Below are 20,510 nucleotides of genomic sequence, written 5' to 3' on the forward strand. Positions count from 1 at the left end.
GCCATTTTAAAAGTGGCTTTGGTTAAGTCTGTCAAGGTAAGAAGAAGAATCTCCATAATATCTAGACAGACCAGCCCCTCTACTAGAGAAAATGCCTGGAGAGGATGGCAGAAGTTAATGACGACGAAAAATGAGATGGAAACTTGGAAGTTTAAAGCCAAGTACGGTCTCTCTGGTGAGTTTCCCGCTTTGAATATGTCACTTTAAAGCTTTTTTTTTCTTTTTCTTTTTTTTTTAAACAAAAGCAACTGCATATTGATATGGTAGCTCAACAAACACAGCAACATAGATGAGGTAAGAAGAGAAAGAAAGAATAAACCGTCAGTTAAATCGGAACTGATGGGAGAGCATCTGGGTTTTCCCAGAGACCTTGAAAAACATACAAAGTGCACTTAGTAAAGCTATCGTATTCAACGTTTCTAAAAATCCTCTGATGTTAAACTTACAGATACTAAAAACATTATGTAGTTATTAGATTTTTTTTTTAAAAAAGGAGTAGCGGCAAGTGGTTTAATAGAAGAAATGTAACAATGGTTGAGAGGAAAACGACGGCTGAGAGGAGAGATCTGTGGGTTACGTGCACATTTCTGCTGTGTGTTTGTTTGTTTAAAATATACATAAAATGTCAGCAGGATGGCAACACCCAGGGAAAGCAAGCTCGAAAAGATACAGTAGCCTCTGCGCTGCACAGGCAGGGACAGCGTCCTGTCTTGTGTCTACACACACACACACACACACACGTGACAACCCACAACCACACACACCACACACACACACACACACACACACATTCACACACCCACACACACACACGACACACACAAACACACACACACACCAAAACTGCACACAACCCCCAAGTCACACCTGAGAGCACACACAGACACACACACACACAGGGTTTACTTCCACTGGTGTGCAGTCATTCAGTGAGACCTCAAGAACAAATGGGCAAAAGAAATGTAATAAAAAATAAAATAAAATAAAACACCCATAGTGACTTACTTGAACTAAAAACCCTACAGACTGTCAGGTATTACAGAGCAGATAATTAATGCCATAGACCATTTTGTTTTTGAGTTAAAAAAAATAAAAATAAAAAATAAAAAAAGGAAGCGAAACAAAGAAAAGAAATTCGATTCTCCCACAAATAAGGTCAGCTTCACAGATTGTGGTTAATGGCTATGTCTTTTGTCTTAGTTTTGATTCTCAGCTTGAAATCCTCAAAACAAAAAAAAACAAAACAAAAAACTAAAAAAGGGGGGTCCTGCCTCCACCTCAGTCTCACACACTGAGCAAATTCTTTGAAAAAGGTGAGGGCAGGCCCAAAAATAAATACATTCATCACTGACAATAGACATTTGATTAAAAAAAAGAAAAAAAGAAAAAAGAACACTGTCAATAAGTGTTTGCACCAACTTTGTTTGAGGCTCAGCCAGCCAGAGTTTTGTGCTGCTTTTACCCACACAACACAGGCAGCTTTAAAAAAAAAAAAGTTTCAAAACAACATCATAAAAGCAGAAAACTGACAATAACATTCACAGTTAAGACTACCAGATAGGCTTGTTTACATGCAGTGAACAAATCAAAGCTACATTCTCCAGATAGGTTTCAAGAACCGCCAGCATAAGAGATGTACCACGTCGGACTACGAAAACAACCCAAAATATTCAAGCATCATTCACCCACCCCTACATATTAAGAGACCCAAGCAGCAGAGGTATTCCTCGAGTGTATTTGGGTAAACAAAGAGACAAACATTGAGCTAAAGACCCTGACTAACAATGCCTTTTGATTAATACGTCAAGGATGCACAGCCCCCCCCCAAACACACTTTCTGTGGTCCCATCTGAAAACAGGCCAGAGGGCAGGAGGATTGGGGCGCAGGGTCATCCCAAAGCCAGCTGGCAGAGAGGGGAGGAGTGGGGAGTGCCCCTAAAACCACACACCCTCCCCTTAATTGAATATGCAGTAGTTCACTCCATGTTTAACGCTATGCTTTTGTTTTGGCAGCAGCCTCTGTGGAAAAGCATCTTTCACAAAAAAAAAGAAAAGAAAAAATGATAACGCACACAAAACCATCTCCCTAACTGGCCGAGCCTCGACTGAGGTCTGTAAAACTGTAAAAGTTTATGTAAACAATGAGATAAATACATACGTTTCTTTTTAGAGCCACACATGGTTCCATAATCATTCAAATGTGCTTTGGTTTAAAAAATAGTTTGTGGATTTGGGTATGAGCTTTTTTTTCTCTCCTTTTCTTCTTAGTTCTTTGTACAACGTTGCAACTATTTCTGAACATAGTGTGTAACTAACTAAAACGTAGACTTGTTTTGAGCTGCCTCACCTTTGTCAAGGCTTTTTGTGTTAGTTGAAAAAAAGTAGCCCCCTGTTTGTCTTAAATATGAAACTAGTGTTTTGCTTTCCCATGATCAAAATACAGAGAAATTGATACAATGCTATATTTTACAAATGTAGCTGAGAGTCTGCATTCACAGATGCAGAACAATCCCTGAAGTATTTGAATAGTAGTAGTAATAGTAGTAATAATAATAGTAGTAATAGTAGCATGGTCACAGTTTGGAGTTCGTAGTATGTTTTTTTTCCTTTCTTTTTTTTTTTTCTTCGTTACGTCGAACAAGCAAGCATTCAAATGCAGCTGCAAAAACCTTTGCAGAGATGGCTAGAGATCGTGTAGTACAAAACACCTTTTGCATTACAGACATTACACTGTACTGCAGTAAGGGCTGCGAGTACAACAACGTTTGAAGGCAATGCATTGTGGACTCCCTCTTCGGCTAGAAGAGGTCACAAGCAACAATGTATCAGGCGATAAATAACACGTTTGTGGATCTAGGAATGGGGGGGTGGGGATCGAGGAGTGTGAAAAATTCAGATGTATCATGCAATCACTAAACAGCAACTGCCTAACAACAAGACACCAACATCCAACATAAGTAACAAGTCTGGGAGCCCAAGACGCAGGTACCTTAAAACGGTAGTGATGTTTGTGTAACTGTAGCTGCATCCCTATAATAATCAAACATTTCACAGACCATAACATGAGGACGAAAAGGAATTACAAAAAAAAATAATCATGAGGACAGGTAAACCAACATAACAGAGGAATGCCTATAAAAAAAATTAAAAAAAAACAAACTTGTAGTGAGGGTTCATACTCTACAGTAACTGTTAAGAGGCGATACACTGGACAGGTTTGAGTGAAACAGAAGAGACAACGGGGGGCCATTCTCAACTTGTCATTGTTTACAATGAGGTAAAGCTTGAAATAGTTTAAAAATAAGTTAAAACTAATTCTGTGATATAATGGAATACAATCAGGAACAAAAGGATGCCGCAAGAGACCAGCGAGTTGTCCAGCTGTCCAGTGCATCTCTGCTTCTCCCTTCTTATTACAAGTTTTCACATGTCTGGCTCACAAAAAAACAAAATCAAAACAATTAAGTTGAACTTCACATTAAAATTCTGATTATATTTTCTATCTTTTTTTTTCCTTTTTCTTTTTTGGTCTGAACAGAACACAGAAAATGTCATCAAGTCCTGTTTTTAAAGTCAGGGAATATAAAGTGATAAGGACTCTGGATATAAATGAAAAGGAAACAGGAAACATGTTCAGGGAACATGTTTTTGTTTGTTTTTTTTAAAATAAACTTTACCAATTTTTTTGGGTGGTAAAGTTTACGTCATACCAGCCCACCAATCAGCACAAGCTTTCCTTGCAATCCACAAGACCCTTTGTCAGTCATTGGCCAAAAACTCCATCAAGAGTGGATTTCTTTCTCTGGACTTTGAATATAATTCATAATTTGTTTTATACAGCAAAAAGAAATCAAAAGTGAAATAATTTAGTATGCTATATATCTTAAGTACATCTTTTTAAAAACTTTGGTTATGAACTTGTCTAGCAAAGTTTGTTAGTTAGCTCTGTTCTCCTCAACATTCATAAGATCTTTGGAACTCTATATATCTAAACTAACCAACTAAGCACTAGTTGCTCCAGGCTGGAAGCTACAGTACACTTTGAAGTGGAGCCACAATGAACAGGGCACCCAAAAGCTATATCTGACAAGTACAAACAACAGCTAAGAACAATATTAATGTGTAAAATCTATAAGCATTAAAAACCTGTGTTGAGAGATGGGCAGGTTAAAGCATTAGATAAAAACTTACCATAATCTACACACTTTTTACAATTAATTACATAGGAACTTTCAACTAATCAACATAGAGTTTGTAAGAGTAATCAGAGGTAGAGAGGTCACAAGCCTACATAAATAGACTTTTCTTTTTTCTGAGGGGAGGAAAGCTATACAGACAGAAAAATAAACGTACCCACTGAACATAACGCTCAGTCTAAAAACACCCTCTTCACCTTATCCCCACGAATCCACCCGCCCCGCCCTGCCCCAACCCAACCCAGATCCCTCCCCTCCACAAGAAAAATCCCAAGACCTTCCAGTTTAAACATTCACTGAAACATGACAAGTTGTTTAAGCAAAAAACAAGTACCTCAAGGGTTCATCATCCAACCAGGTTTCATTCCTGGGAGCACTAGCAGGCAAATCTGAAAACAATGAAAATCTTCTCTATATTAATGCAAACAGCTGTAGAGAAGACTGAGTGTTTGTCATCTGTGAAACAAAAACTTAAATCAGTGTCCTCCAACGTGAACCTTCTTTCAAGAACTTCCAGTTAAAGCATGGAGATGGTCCCAAACCCAGTTACCCCTCCTCTTAAGCCCCTTTCAGACATGTTTTCTGAGTGCCTCAATGAGCACACCAAGTTACTTCTCTGTAAAAGTAGTGACAGAATTCGCATTAGATACCGTTTATGTGTAGCTTTTAACACAGCAGAAGTCTGAATGCATGCAGACATGAGATTGTGACTGAACACCTGCGTAGATGTGAGTTGCTTAGCCCATAAGAAAAACAATAACATGCACATAACTGCATTTTATCCCACCAGATCTGCTTCTTTGTGGTAGTAAGATGAAAACAATTACTCTCTAATACAGTTTGCTGTTCCCAATCCTGAGGAGAGATCTTTCTGGGGGAAAGCGGTGGCGTACAGTCCATGCAGCAGCACTATTTAGCAGGCACACTTAGTGTCAGTGGCAAAGAGAACTACAAAAACAAAATTGGCAAAGAAAAAAAAATTACTTTTCTGTGTTTGTTTTTGTTTCTAAGATTTTACATTGTGTTCCTGAGTGCACTGCTTTCCTTTACAGTAGTACAGTTTTGCTCCTTGCCAAAAGTTCAAGCTCTTTATTCCTAATGGCCCACCACCTCAACTCTTTTCAAGCCTTATTTTTTTACATTATATTCCGATTTAAATGAAATCCTCTGTAAAAACTGTGTATAGTTTGATTTATTTTACACAATCGTTTGGAAACAACTGTGCAAAATAAAAAAAAAATTTAATACTGACCAAAATAATCATGATTGGGATTTTTTGCCAAATCTAGCAACTCTCTTCATCACCTTCACATCTATGACGGTATAACTGTGAGAAATATGGATGTAGAAGTCATCATGTCTGTATGCCAGAAGGCCATCACTTTAACAGATTGGGGTAGCGAGCAATGTTACATATCCCATGTCTGAAAAGGGCTTTATATACAGATACCCATCACCAACCAACACAACGAAGCATATAAAGCTGTCAGGGTTAAAATAATCTTTTTGCTGAATTATTGCCAGTATTGTTTGCACGTGGTTTTTTTTGGTCAAAGTAGCACTGGAGTACACAGGGGACTCTTGAGTCATCTGAAAACTTCAGAGACTCAAAGGTAGAAGAGAGAAAAGCTGCTGAAGGGTATGAAGTGAGAGGCTTGACATTATATCAGTACCCACATTCACATTTAACAGACCAGACGTTATGCAACTCCACCATTGCTTTGTGACTTTGGAGAGAGACAGCAGTAAACTGTCCCTTTAGAGCTCCTGAGAGGTGAGCAGACGTTGTTCGATATAAACAACAACTGAATCCTTGCATCAACAAGATCCCACCATCACCAAGAGCACACTGTGGCTAACGGCTACATCATTCACTTAGCCAGGGCATCATAAACTGGATTAATATGTAGAACTATGTGTATGTGTGCATTTCTTTGCTTTTGCGATGGAGAAAAGGTTTGTATTTTCTATTCCCAGAGTTCTTTGGCTTGATGCATTTCTAAGAGGGTGAGGTGTGCATTCTCAGGTGACTGATGAGGTTGCGCTGCTGGGTAAACTTCCCCCCACATAGCTGGCATTCATACGGCTTCTCTCCAGAGTGGACACGCATGTGCTCTGTCAGACGGTACTGGCGTGTAAAGCGCATGCCACACTCTTCACATGCAAATGGCTTCAGGCCGAGGTGGCTACGCATGTGGCGTGTCATGGTTCCCCTCTGGGTGAACATTTTGCCACAGATGTTGCAGGGGAAAGGCCTGGTCAGCCAGTGGCTCTTTTCATGTTGTCTCAGGGTTGCTGGGTCTTTGTAGCTCTTACTGCACACTGTACACTTGAATGGGCGCGTTTCAGAACCAAAGGTAGAAGGACCTACAGTGGCAGAAAGGTCCTCGGCCTCCTCCTCATCTTCCTCTTTCACAAAGGTTCCTCCCTCCTCTTTGATGTAGAGCTCATCCTCAGTATGCGTCTCCACATGAGCATTGAGCTGTTCAGAACTGGGGAAACCCTTACCACAGGGAATACACACATAGAGGTTGTCTCCAAATGCTGGCTCAAAACCTTCCTGCCTGTACACATAGTTGGCGCTGTGGTGCCCCCCTGCTGTTCCCCCTCCACCTCCTGCAGTCTCTCCATCACTCTGACCACTTTCCTCACTGTGATCCTGGCCATTCTCTCCTCCTTCTTCCTCGTCCTTACACTGGAAGGACTGGTCAGATGTGAAGCTGTTCCCACTGCCACCTCCAATCCCAGATGAGCGGCTATCTTTAGGACCAACAATTACCCCATTAACCAGGGGCCTGCTGTGATCTTCAGACTTCAACCCTGAAGCCTCTCTCTTAGGCCATTCATTCTTTCGAGCTCCCTGTCGGGACTTTTTCTGTGGTGGAGGACCCTCTGGCTGGTTTTGGATTTCCTCTGAGGTTTTAGAGGAGGAGTTGAGGTCCACGGTCTCTGAGATGCAGGTGTCTGCACCCGGCAAGGTGGTAGACGAATCATCCAGTGAGGCACTGTTGGTTGTCGATACTGAGGCAGATTGAGGGGATCCTTGGGAGTTGCTGTGTGGGCTGAGGGCATCTGTGGCTGTGCCCGCAGAGGGTGGACTCTTCTTGGAGAGGTCTAGTCCAAGGTCCGGTTCCCCCGCACTTCCTCCGCTGCTGAGGTTACCATTACTGCTTCCATTCCCCCCATTCCCGTTCTTCCCAGAGGTGCCAACAAACATCTCGTCATCTGAGAGCTTGTCCCGAAGGCCTTCATCTGGCTGTGGCTGGTCGGCATCGGAAGGGGTTGGAGGATAGTGGTTATTGTGGCCAGTAGGGGTAGAAGAGGAAAGCCGCTGGTTGTTTAGACGTAAGCGGCTAAGGGGACCTGGAGTGGAGGGTTTACCTGGCAGGGGTTTCCCACCATTGCGCTTAAGCTTCTTTCTGCACAGAGCAGCAAGGTCGTGGAGCTGGAGGTAGCTGGCTGCAGTTAAGAGGGCACTGAAGTTCTGCTCATTGCTCTGGTCTGATGAGGACAGTAGCTTCCCAGTGTAGATGAAGTCAAGAACTTGTCTGAATACCGAGGGGTTAACCATCTCTGTGTCGAGGTTGATGAGGTTGTCATGGAGGACCAAAGATTTAAAGTAGATGCTGCTTGCCGCCAGGATGTTCTTGTGGGCACGGAAGAGAGCATTCTCCACCACAATGATAACATCACACAGGAAGCCCTTGGCTCTCTGTTGGTTGAGTTGCAGCAGCAGTTGTTTGGCATGATTTGGCAGTTCCATTTCCTCCGTCCTTCTTTCCCCTCTCTCTCGTCTCTCTCTTCCTACACGTGCACCACCTCAAGCTGAAAGAAACAAAACAAGGACATGATCAGTATTACATTAAAAAAAAAAAAAGTTTTATTACACTGAAACCACATAAAAATAATGGGTTATTGAGAAAAGAAATAAAGAGTGGTGTTTCTTAACAGATAACGCAAAAATCAATAGTTAGTGGCGTTGGTGGTGGATGAGGGAAAAAAAAAAAAAAGGCTGAATAAGCAATGTGCTGTAAAGGCTTAGCTAACGCTTCTCTAATGGCAAAATTGAGCTCACTGGGAAATTAGCAAACTGTTAGCAGTGCATGCCATATAATCACACAGCTGCTTAGAAACTGGAACCTTCTCTGTGTCCGACTTTTCTTTTTAAACAAACTGTAACCCTACATGGATCAAGTTCTGACTGTACACATTACCACTTATCTAGCACAAAGGCCGTAGGGGTGGAGGACAAGAATGGGTAAAGTAACTTCTTTCCTAAGTTGCCTCATTCCACTATCTCACCAGAGTAACTAGTTTCGATGGGATGCCCTCTCTGAAAACTCAGCTAACTCTAGTCTCCATTAGGTCATGGTAATGTCAGCCCTGCCCTATTGTCTGGGGGTTGGAGATCTGTGGCAGAGCAGGGCTGGGGGGGGGGGATTAGGTGACACCTGAGCAAGAAAAACTACACAGGAGCTTGGGCAAGAGAGGAGGGGGAGGGTGTGGCCCCAAGGCAAGGACAGCACCACTCGATCCTCCAGAGGGGCCCTTATTTATGGAAATAGGACGAGTGAATCCAATTCACTGCTAAACAACATACTGATGGCCTAATGGTACACACCACAGTACTTCTATTTCTCTACAAACACACATTTTGTGTTAATGCAATAGATGCAAAACTTCTGAGGGCAATATCAGTGGTATGATTTGGTTGAGGCAGCAGTCTGTCCATGTTTAACGTTCCCTCAAAGCCACAGGCAAGCTTAGACAACACAAATTTTCAATAACCACAACAGGGTATGCCATACTACAAGAGATTACAATCTAAGACAAAGAAATGTTTAATTCAAGTCAAACACATGTAGAAATTGCCATTTTAAGTGCCAAGCAAGAGCTTTGAAATCACATTTAAAAACACCCAGCAACAAGGGTTGAAATGGATCTGCATGTTGTTTAGTGATTGCAGTGTGCACATCTCAAACAGTGGATGAATCAGCATTTGAATAAAAAAAAAAAAAACATTTTTACTGTAAATAAACAATAACATGGTTTAATTTGTGCTCAAAATCCTGACTAACTATGGGCAAAAATACCAGCTGATATCAATATTGTGCACAGATCACCAGATTAAAAAAAACATTCTAGAGTTAAGACACCAGTAAAAGAGGAGACAATATTAATATTGATTCAATAATATAAATTGACCAAAACTAACTATATTAATGACATACCTAGTAACTATCGACCGAGGTAGTTACATTAGCTATATAGTTTAACCTGAACTTATTCTAGGTTAATATATCTTAAGCATGATGCCCTTAGATACCTTTTAGTAAAATTAAAGCACACATTATCAAAAAATTTCTGAATTTCTCTCCTTGTGTATACCATCTCCTTAACCTAACTTCAACAATCATACAGCTTCTGTATAATGCTGTAGGTATGAGATATGCAGTAGCAGGAAAAACGGCAACGAACAGCTGAAAGCAACAAACTAAATATCAGGTACTGATAACGACACAGATTACTACTGGCATTTGACCTGGTCTCAGATCAAAGCAAAGCTTTTAAAGAATATTTCAGTTTGTAATAGATGTGAATTATCCTCAATTGTCCTCAAAACGCCATCAGGGCAAAAGCATAAGTTAAAATTCAAGTAACTGTATCTGTTTAAAATAGTTTTAACTGCACAGTAAGTAAGCACAACTAAGGAGTCCATCACAGCGTTAAACAAAGACATACATATCCTGGCTAAGGCCCTCCAGTATCCCTTCAAATACTACAGAGAAAAACAAAGTACCACTAAAGAAGATGGCACACTAGATATAAGAGACTTGTTAAGGATGGTAATGACCACCCATTATTATAGTCAAAATTAAACACCATCAAAGAACAAGAAGGTTAAAATTTTAACCTGGTAAAGAGTGCTGAGTGTATCCGGTATGTAGCCAAGCTGACTCTGTCACAGACTAGCTGATACAATCAGCTGAAGTGATCATTACCCCCAGGTCCAGGCCTGGGCTTGCCTCCTCTGCTTTGACACTTCTACTCACGATCTTCTTCCCCTCCCCCGTTTCTCCTCTGTACCTCTCCTTTCTCTTTATCTTCCAGCCCTCACCAGCCTTTCACCGGGCATGCAGACACATCCCAGGAACAGCTCACTGTCCTGTCCCCAATGTAAATCATAATGAGCTATTCTGAAAAGCACAACCCAGATGTGTTAATCGTAGAACAAGCTAGGGGAGTTTACGGCACTCAGCCCTGCAGGCGGTAATGGAGAAGAGGGCTACTAGAGAAAGAAGGGCCTCTACTGTGATGCCAGCCAGGAAGCCATATATCAAGTCTCTCTCTTAACATACACACACACACACACGCACGCACACCTCTGCAGGCTTTATGGGGGGATTCAAGAGGCTTTTCCAGCGGACCAACATAAAAGGGGGCTGGGCTCACAGTAGAGAAGCCAGTTCAGGAGAGAAAAAAAAAAAAGAAAAAAAAAAAAGGAAGCCCTCCCCCCATCACCCTCCACCTCTCATCCCTCGTTGTCTCCCTTTCCTCCCCTCCATCACCCACCCAGCTACCCTCTCCCCCTGGCCCCTCCATTGCTGTGCTGTGCCGGCTGGATTCCAGGGAGCCGCTAATGGATTATGGCTGATCTATATGCAGCTAGGGTAGGACACGTGTAGGCCCGGCTCACCTTCCAACGATGCTGCCCAGGAAAAAGAGGCATGATACCACAGGGGACAGAGAGGCCTGCACCATGAATGTAGCTCCAAGTGTGACTGCATGGCACCCTTTCCACCTAGAAACATTTCAATACTACAAACCACACCGTTGTTCCCGTTTAACTCCGCAGTTAGAGTCAGGGATGATGTATCAACTGACAAAAACAGCAAAAAAATAATATTATTTCCAGCATGCCAAAAGACTAGTTTCTATGGATAATATTAGTGAGTTAGAAAGCAGTCTGCAGGGTTCGATCACCATAGTTTTAAGCCCTACACAGAAAGGCTGGTAGCTCATTGGAGAGAAAGCATGATAGCTGGTTTAGAAGGGCTGTAAGAAAGACTTCTCTCTCTGGCTGAACACCCTACAACATACCAACTAAATTCAGCCCAGGGAGGTTGTTGTCTTTGAGCACACACTGTGGATCAGCTTACCATTCCCTGCAGTGTAACCTCTTCAAAAACTATGACATAATGATAGGGGCAAACTCATCTTGAAAAAAAGAAAAAAAAAGGAAGAAACAAAGCGCCCTGCTACTTATCCTCAACCTTGACTTGTGTCAGGAGCCTGATGATCAGGAGATGAGAAGAGAGGTTTACACACAACTCACAAACACGGCAAGGCTCATGCACGCGTGTGCAGATTGTAAAGTAGAACGAGTCAAAGAGCCCTGGGCACTGAATTAATGTCAACCTTTGAATTAAAACTGGTTACACCTGAAATTTGGATGATCAGGTTTGACTTTATTTACCACCCCTGTTTCTGCTTACAATTTTCCAGCGCATATAGATCCAACAGCAAGTCGGTGTTCATGTAGCAAAGGTGACAGAGAGCTGTGGCACTAATCTCCTGAACACAGAGTAAAAAAGCCAAGAGAAGGCAGAGGTGAGCCAAAGTCCTGTGGTGCAATAACAAAACACACCCTACTGCTGTGAAAGGTCATCTGCTAACAACCAATAGAAATCAAGATTGACCAGGATTTTACATGCAACTTTTGTCTAATTGGGGCTTCTTTCACAGAGATTCATTTAAGCAAGAGATAGTACTGGGTTTGTAGAACTGCCATCACACAACATCAGAACCTGCATAAAAGGATCAGTGGTAGAGACAGATAGGTAGGAACGATTGAAGTAGACACAGAATGAGAGGCAATCAAGGGCAGGAGCAAAAGGCCTCACTGTGTGTGTGTTAGATGTGTGCATGTGTTGTGTGTGCACACACACAAACAGAGTATGCTGGTGGGCAGAGAGAGTGGGGGAGGGGTTGGGGGGGATGGTACAAAGCCAGTTTGAAATACAAACACCAAGCAACCACCTCTGAGCCATTTCAACATGGCTGACACTGCTGCATGGGTAAGGCTGGTCCACGCAGGACTCATGGGTACGGCAAGGACCAGCTGTGGAAGGACAGCTCACAATAAAATGAGATTAAAGTAAACAGTTAGTTTAAAAAAGAAAAAAAAAAAAAAAAAAAAAAGCGAACTACTATGTATGCTCTTAACAGACATTACATGTGAGCTACATACGAAACACATTGAAGATTTATCAGGTTGCTCTAAACCATTTCTGACAATGAATTAAATTATTTTCTTAGCAGAGCTGTGCAGCAGGGCAGCTCACAGTATTTTATTACAGGTGATATGTAATGCTAGTTAGTTATGCAAATTAACATAATCATTTCCATTTTAGTCTCATTTGATTGGTTACCAAGACGCACGTTGTTTTGTTTTTTCATCCTGCTACACGGCCTTTACACTGCATTACTCTATCACGCACACACATTTAAAACCTCATTTAGAACATCTGTTAGGCATATACATGATCCAAAAATCAGGTCTCTCCTGTTTCCATAAAGTTTCAGAAATCACATTACAGCAAAGGCTCCACAAAACTCAACTTGGTTAGATTCAGAAAAAGCTTCAGATTTACACAATAAACAACGAAAAAAAACATAACCTTCAATCTAAAACCTTTTTACAGTTTAATTTAAAAAAAAAAAAATCATTCACTTGTAGCAAGATCAAGTCTTTTAGGCAAGTTGGCAATGCAGGCATAAGACAGAATATAGAAGGTAAAGATGACATATGAAGTCACTAGCTTCAGTCATTTCTTGAAATAGCCTGCCTAAACTTGCAGGCTCAGTGGTAGATTTTTAAGTGCATCTAGTGCTGGATCCATTCTGGATGTAATCTTTTCAGAAAAGCTGCAGAGGACATATCCTGCTATTAGAAAAAGCTCAATAGGTCAAATCGGTTCTGTCCTGTTTTTGGAACATTCAGTTTTTCAGAACTGCTGGACGAACAGGTGCATGATTATAGTATGTATGTGAACTACAGTACCCTGACAGTTTGGGTGAACACTTCCAGTGAGGAGTTCAATAGTTAAGCAAGATAAACAAGTCCTGCCCACAGTGCAGTGGAATGACAAGAACCTCATTCTGTTTATCACCGATCAGAAAGCTGTGGCCACATGTGTACATCCTAAAACCTTACACAGCTATGCTGGCATTCAGACCATAGATTGTCGTGTAACACCAGGGAAAAAGAGGAGGAGAAGTTTGCTGATTTTTTGAAAAAATGACATTAAATCCTTTTTTCCTTACCACATACCTTTAAAATGGGAAATGAATCAATTTATTCTGTGGTATGAATGATATCTGGAGGTAATCTTAGCTAATAAAACAACAGCAACCAGTGCCAGATGAATTTTTATTTTATAAATTGTCATCAACTCATTTAATGAGATGATTTAGTAACTCTAGTTTCTCAGCCGTTTTGTAAACGTAGGGTGTAGATGCAAGTGCAAGACTAAAAATACAGCGCTAGAAGAAAAATGTCATGAGTAGATTTTGCATAGTACATTTCTCTTATATTTATAGACATTCGTTTGTTATTAAACTTGATGTTTCTCTTGTTAGTATGGGTTAAAACGCAAAAACACAGATTAAAAAGAGAGATTTAAAGTCTGCATATAAGTGGTTTATTTCTTTGTAACTGTAAGGGACTGATTTTGACTAAGATGATAGTCTTATAAAAAAAAAAAAAATCTCAAACTAGCTGATGTATCTATTGGTTATGTCTAAATTTCTTTACATGCAGTATTAACTTATTTCTTTACCAGGAGGTAACACTTACTGTCTGCTAATCAGGTCTGTGAGTCGATCCCCAGTTTTGTGAGTGTGGGTGTCTGCATGCATTGGATCGAGTGCCATATGAATCTGTGTGAATGAGAGGCTATAGCTTATAATGGGAACGCTGCTGTGAGTGGTCAGAAACACCAGAAAAGTACTAGTTCATTTAGTATCTGGCAGTTGGAGGTAATGGAATTTAAGATGAGGCTATATGTAACAGTTTTCATTGCTGAAAAAGGACTTTGTTAAACTCTCATTTGAAACATGAAACCTGAATCTGCTTTATGCACTGAAAGCGTTCCAACTACCATTTTCTCCTGCTGCCATGGATTTAATATGAATAACTTTGCATCTCTGCTGTGTCTTGAGTATCGTGTTCATCTAGAATGTCCTCAGGAAAAAAACTAAATAAACACTGAGACCTTCACCAGCAATCCTGTTTAGTAACTGGTGCCCACATACATCACAGTGCGTGCCCTCACTAAAAGCGCAGTAATCAGCCACTTCACCGACAACTGAACATATGATTGGTATGATAAAGTGACCTCTGTCTTGCGAGACAACAACCCCCAACCCACATGACCTGATATCTAATGCTTTGACTGAGGACATCATGTTGGGCGAGTAAGAGATCTTGTATGGTCCAAGGTTTTACAGACCTGCCAGCCCCCCCCCTCCTCCTTCAGCCGTTAAACACTGCGCAACCTTCTGGCTATCAGCACTACATTCCACATTCTTCTTCTTAAAGAACAACAACAACCCTGTCCCGAGGTGCTTTATCCACTGAACAAACCAAACAGCCTCTGAACAGGCAACCACCAAATAGAACAGACAGCTACATATAGATACAATAGCCCAGAACAATCTATAAGTCCCCATCCAACATGTCAGCACATATAGCCTAAGTAGCCTTCTTACTGTATTGCACTGCCCACACATGCTGCTGTAAGCCTGCATCCAATACACTATGTGTGTGCTGAGAAAGAGAAAGGACAAGACCAACTGGCCGATCATGAGGCACACACACAGACCTCAAATTACCCTCCAGGCCACACTCTGCAGTCCATAGTAATCAATGAAACTAGTCACACTGACCATTTGACTTGGTCATTTTTTATTTGTTTGACCCTTGCTACTTGATCTCTGACCTAAAATGTTCATTTGACAAAAGCATCAAAAAGTACAGCGGTTACTGTACAATATTTTACAGGATTTACTGGAGAGACCAGCTTGCCCACATGATCCATTTTCAGCGTAAAACTTGATCAACTCTATAAAAGTAAAGCGATCAATAGTCTCACTCAGTTTCTTCAAGGTTTATGAGATGGACTGGTTTAAACACAATGGATTAAGCAGTTCGCTCATCAAAGCACTGTGCTTTTACTGTGCTGATATCATCAAGTGCTTCAGGCATAACAGCCAGGAGTCCCATTTCTCCTTTAGAGGCTTTTCCAAATTGGATTATAAAGTGCAATACACATTTGCATGTGTCCCGTTCTTAACAATACAGCTTTTAGGTGTGTTGTTGAAAAACACACCTAAGCTACCCCTCCAGCCAAATTTTGAGGTTGGCAGACAGAGCAGCTGAGCGCTACACCTATATGTTGGGCTGGGTGTAGTCTGCCAAAATAACATCTTGTAATCTTTTTATTACAGGCTGCAGTCCCCTGCAACTCTAACCAGAAAAAGAAGCCATGAAAACAGTTGAATTTTATCTTACCTTTACTCTACTATCAAAGCAAGAGCTTGAAAAAAATGATAACAATGCCAACTTGAAATGAATTCACACCAATGATCGCAGAAACAAACAGTTAAATAATTTTATCATGTGTAAAATGAAAGACATTCGTTTCCCTACCAACTGGCAAAATATGAGACAACTGACCATTTTTCTACAGCCGTTTTACAAGGGGGTAAGTACATTTCGTCAACTGTTAATTAAAGTGGAAATGTTTCCACAGAACTACACTTTGGTTAACAGCAGCCAGTCGAGGAAACGCACATTACTGGCATTCTTATGCCTTCTTATCGCCATGCGCCTTGGTACTTTAACAGCAGTAATCATGAGGAGCAGAGCCGCCTTCACACCCGAGTACATGCATTGTTTTATTGGCTTACTTTGAGTTAATGATGAAGTAATTAACGTACTGGTGTGATTTTTTTCCCACCTTTTAAAAAAAAAAAAAGAATGAGGATGCTTATTTACTGACAGAAATCAACGACAGTGCAACAGTGTTTCTATAAAACAGTGCAGTTATAAGTCAGAGTGTAACGTGACACCAACGCTGTAGCTGATTACAAAGATGGTAGCTCTGGTAGCACCAGCGCACCTATAGTGCTTCTAAAACGTACACCCCACTGCATCGCTAGAATCGACGTTTAAAAAGCAACGTTTCAAACCAGGCTCTGCATGCATCCAACATTTTAATGGGTATATTTGCAAGACACTCCAGTTAAATGATTTTAATGAAAGTGGCTTAACCTACATATAAACAATAAACAAGTAGTACCATACTATCTACAAACATCTCAAAGACTATCAGCTGATTGCGCAAAAAAAACATGCGCAAAATCCACAGAATCTGCCCCGCTCCATTTACCACACAAAGTGCAATTCAATACCAGCTGAAGAGATCTGCTCTGCTTACGCGAAAGCGATTGGTTTTAAAGAAAGATTCAACTAATCAGCTTGCAATTTTGTAAACAACTCACTGAACACGTTGGACTGCAAAACTGAGAAAATGAGGTGAAGAGTAGAAACGTTTTAGCGTTCATATACCACGTAGCGACGTGCCGTCCGTGGACCCTTTCTGTCCCCCTGATGTGCTTTGCCAACCTGGTAATTCTTTGGTACACACTCGTCCTGTGGGACATCTCTCGTAAGCTCACGACGCCTAATTAAAAATATAAAAGGAGCACATCGTTCGCAAACGGCGCATTGTTACAGGTTTGGGCAGAGACCGCGATATGTTCGAACAAATAATGTGGGAATCCTCGGCTTGCCAAGCAGGCTGGTAGAGCCCCTTTTTGTTGGCACGCCGTGGAAAAAAACACCAGCGTAACAGCGAAAACCTCTGCGATTCTTGCAGTGGGTGGTAGGAAACGATCCGATCAAAAAACGACAGAAATACGGCTCCGACAAACATTTACACGCCGCGGCAAAAGGAAAGAATTCATTTTAAATACCTTCTTACATCGGTATGGTCGTTCTCAAGCGGTCTTTACCATCCTCTTGCTCATCTCACAGCCTTCGGGACGCCATGTTGCAAGCTTATGACGTTAGCTTCCTCACCCCTGACCCACATTTGAATAGAAACCAGCCCCAAAGTGCAGCAGTGAAAACATCCTAATGTGGGAGGGTTTTCACTTTTTTACATCAGGAATCTTACTAACTTTACCTGCAAGATGGCACAGACGGAAACAAAGAGTGCTATTTTCTTTCATTGTGTTCAAACATCTTAAGGCCTTCTCCTCCGAGCAAACCGACCCAGTTATAGTCCTACCATCCTGCTGTGTGCAGGTAAATGCTCCGTGAGATGCCTGACTTTAAAACTAATTTTGTAATATGTGTAATCTATGAAGGGACTGTGACGGGGAAAGAAATAGAAGTAGGGAGTTAAGTGATGTGCAGTTTTAGAATCGATTTACTAAGACTTGAGGGGTATTTTTATATGTGGCATAAGGGATTGTACACGAAAAGCTGTAGTATGTTTTAAAGCGGACTGTTGAGTGTATCCTCTTTTATCTGCAAAGGCCTTCACTCCTAAAATATGCCAGTTCGGTGCGCAATGCACTGGTGATAATGCATACCACAACCACCACAGAAAACAGCATTAGACTTGATAAATCTCTTTATCAGCTGGACTTAAGACGGCTGCATTGCCTTCAAAACCTCAAGCCTCAGTATCTAAATAATGATAAGGGGAACCCATTGACTTTCTGTCTGTTTTTCATATTTTTAAATAAAGACAACGTAGCTTAAATTTGTGTAAATACCCGTTTTTGCAGTTATCTTAATTCATTTATTTATTGTTTTGTTTAATGGGACTGTGATGCCTGGTGACAGAACTGGCTTAATGATTTCAAAAAATATATATGAAAGCAAGTGAAAAGCAGAAAGAGAGGTTCAGAAACTGGACCAGATGTGCGGAAGTGTTGCGATACGCAGGCTCCTCCTCTTAGCAAAGAGAACCAGGCTTCTTATTGCCTCACTGATAGATTTCACTGAAACACGACTTATTCAGAATAGTTGAAGAGTATGCAGATGTTAATAATGAAAATCTTAAAAACGCATTAGCTGCAAGGGGTTGCATCCTCTCGGAATCATTCGCCGTTTCCCAAGTAAAACCTTTTGTGTTTATGTGCTTAAATTGAGCCGGTCACATTCCGTGGAAGTCGGCATTATGGCGGCGTGCCAAAGGCCACTTCTGACACTGTGTGGTTGCCGCGGAAACTGCATACTCAGCGCGAGGGGTTACGTAATCAAGGTGCTCTTACGTGCTCCATGTAAACACAGGCAGAATTCCCAGCAAATGTGTGTGTGTGTGTGTGTGAAAACTGTTTAAAATCTGCTAGAACTCTTCTATCCCAGCCTACGTTCACTGGAAATGTACATAAGAAATCATTTATCAGGCGGACTACAGTTTGTGTTATGCGGTGTTGGATCGTTTGCCCAGCTATGTTTGTAATCTAAGAAATGTAGAAATTACTAATTATTGTTTGAAAATTAAATTAAAACTTTGTTGATAATTTAAATAAACTTACAAGATTCTGCCACACTTTACTTTGTAATTGTTTATTCAGTTGGGCTATTAAATAAATAAAACTAGAGTCGAAACACATTACTTGCACTGGAAGACCATTTTCATTGTGAAGTCCATGATAAAACAACATCTTCCAAGAACGTGTTTTACAGTTGATTTCCATTCACAATGGAGAAAATAATACATTTTTAACAGTTTGCCTGCGGTGGCATGTTGACATCCATCCATTTAGAAATGATCCAACTCTAAGGAGGGACTCGGTGTACAGAAGGACTAAATTTTACTTGTTATTAACAGAGGAAGAGCTAGAAATTATTTTTTTCACTCTATAAACATGATGAGGACTTTCAATCAAGAGCCAACAAGAAGAAAAAAAACATGTCTAAAACATAAAATGTCACAGTTCATACATTTATACCAGTAAGCCCTGAAAAGTGATAGATAATTAGAGGAGCATTCAAAGTAACGGCTTACATATTGACAGCAAACAACAATTCAAATAAAACTGGTTTTATGTGCATCCTTTCTGGCCTCAGGTGTGAGCCCTATCGCGAAAAGCATATTTGAATGGCACTGTATAATTTCTTAATGAGCTGACTCGTGAAACACAACCGGCCTCTCACCTTTTCCCACGGCAGGGTCTCCACACTTTGGCGAGCAGCGTTGCCCTGAGCGCAGAGCACCCTCTAATGTACAGAATGGGGGTCAGGGCAGCATTAACTCGGGGCAAAATGCGAATAGGGTCAGTGCCCTCATTTTTAAAGGTATAACAGGTCGTGCCAATGAAATTACAAATGATAATATGACAAAATATAGGAAGCCAAGTCCCCAAGAAGAACACCACAACCACCAGTATGAGATACACCGACGAACGCTTGCTGTCTCTCTCCTCGGAGGGCTGCTCCCTCTCCAGCTGAAACCTGGCAATGATGAACAATCGGATATTGAGCACTATCATTATGATAACTAGGAATATGTTCGCGACAAAAGTGCCAAAGCCTGTGACCTGTTTGGCAACACCGACAGTGACCAAGTTCTGCACAGCGACGATTAAGAAAGCGTAGGCCCAGTAGGCAACGATGACCATCACGGTCCTGTTTCGGGTCATGCGCTGGGAGTATTTAAAGGGGGACAAGATGGCGTGGTATCTGTCCGCCTGCGCGGCCAGGATAGCCATGAAAGACAGTCCTAGAAATGTGGGAGCAATGTAAAAGGTTCTCGTGGGGGAGTCATAGACATCCCTCACATCGAGAACACCAACATAATAATAAGACACTCCCGTACAAATGTCACTGAGGCAAGTGCTCAGCATGTACATGAAGCGGTTCTCGCTGCGCAAAGCTGTGTTCAGCAGGATGGAGAGAAACACAGACACGTTGAGGAAAATGATGGTTGCAGCCAAGAAAACGCTGAAAAGGAACATCAACACGTTGCCAAAGTTCGTGAGGGGCAGCGCGAGAGTCAAAGGGCGGCTGGTGTTTCTCATCAGGGCGGATGACAAATGCTGGCAGTATTGCAGCTGTGCCCGAACAGCACAGTGGGGTACTTCAAGCCCGATTTATGAAGCAAGCACAGTCAGTCTAAGAAGAAGACGTCAACCTGAGTGACTTCAACTCCCAAGGAGAGCAAGCCCACAAGGCTTTCATGAAAAATAGATAGATAGATAGATAGATAGATAGATAGATAGATAGATAGA

The 20,510-nt window shown here is 41.4% G+C and overlaps 1 protein-coding gene across 5 annotated transcripts; it reads right to left on the reverse strand.

Annotated features, from left to right (window-relative positions):
* Positions 1–2,606: 2,606 nt before the first annotated feature.
* Positions 2,607–17,369, reverse strand: hic2 (hypermethylated in cancer 2). 5 transcript variants are annotated; one of them, XM_005924418.3, is made up of 2 exons: positions 17,246–17,369; positions 2,607–8,021 (listed from the first exon to the last, which is right to left on the reverse strand). In XM_005924418.3, the coding sequence occupies exon 2, from the start codon at positions 7,957–7,959 to the stop codon at positions 6,196–6,198; it is 1,764 nt and encodes a 587-aa protein (XP_005924480.1). In that variant the 5' UTR covers positions 7,960–8,021; positions 17,246–17,369; the 3' UTR covers positions 2,607–6,195. The 5 variants fall into 5 exon arrangements, with proteins under 5 accessions (XP_005924480.1, XP_014189752.1, XP_005924481.1 ...); XM_014334266.2 differs by having other exon boundaries at positions 17,238–17,364; XM_005924419.3 differs by lacking the exon at positions 17,246–17,369 and adding an exon at positions 16,831–17,231.
* Between the last annotated feature and the right edge of the window lie 3,141 nt (positions 17,370–20,510).

This window comes from Haplochromis burtoni, unplaced genomic scaffold (genome assembly GCF_018398535.1).
Source record: "Haplochromis burtoni strain Fernald_Lab_line unplaced genomic scaffold, NCSU_Asbu1 Contig_54, whole genome shotgun sequence".
In the NCBI taxonomy this organism is placed as follows: Eukaryota; Metazoa; Chordata; class Actinopteri; order Cichliformes; family Cichlidae; genus Haplochromis; species Haplochromis burtoni.

Coding starts and splice junctions, on each gene's coding strand:
- hic2 (XM_005924418.3), bottom strand. CDS start 7,959: ATGGAACTGCCAAATCATGCCAAACAACTGCTGCTGCAACTCAACCAA.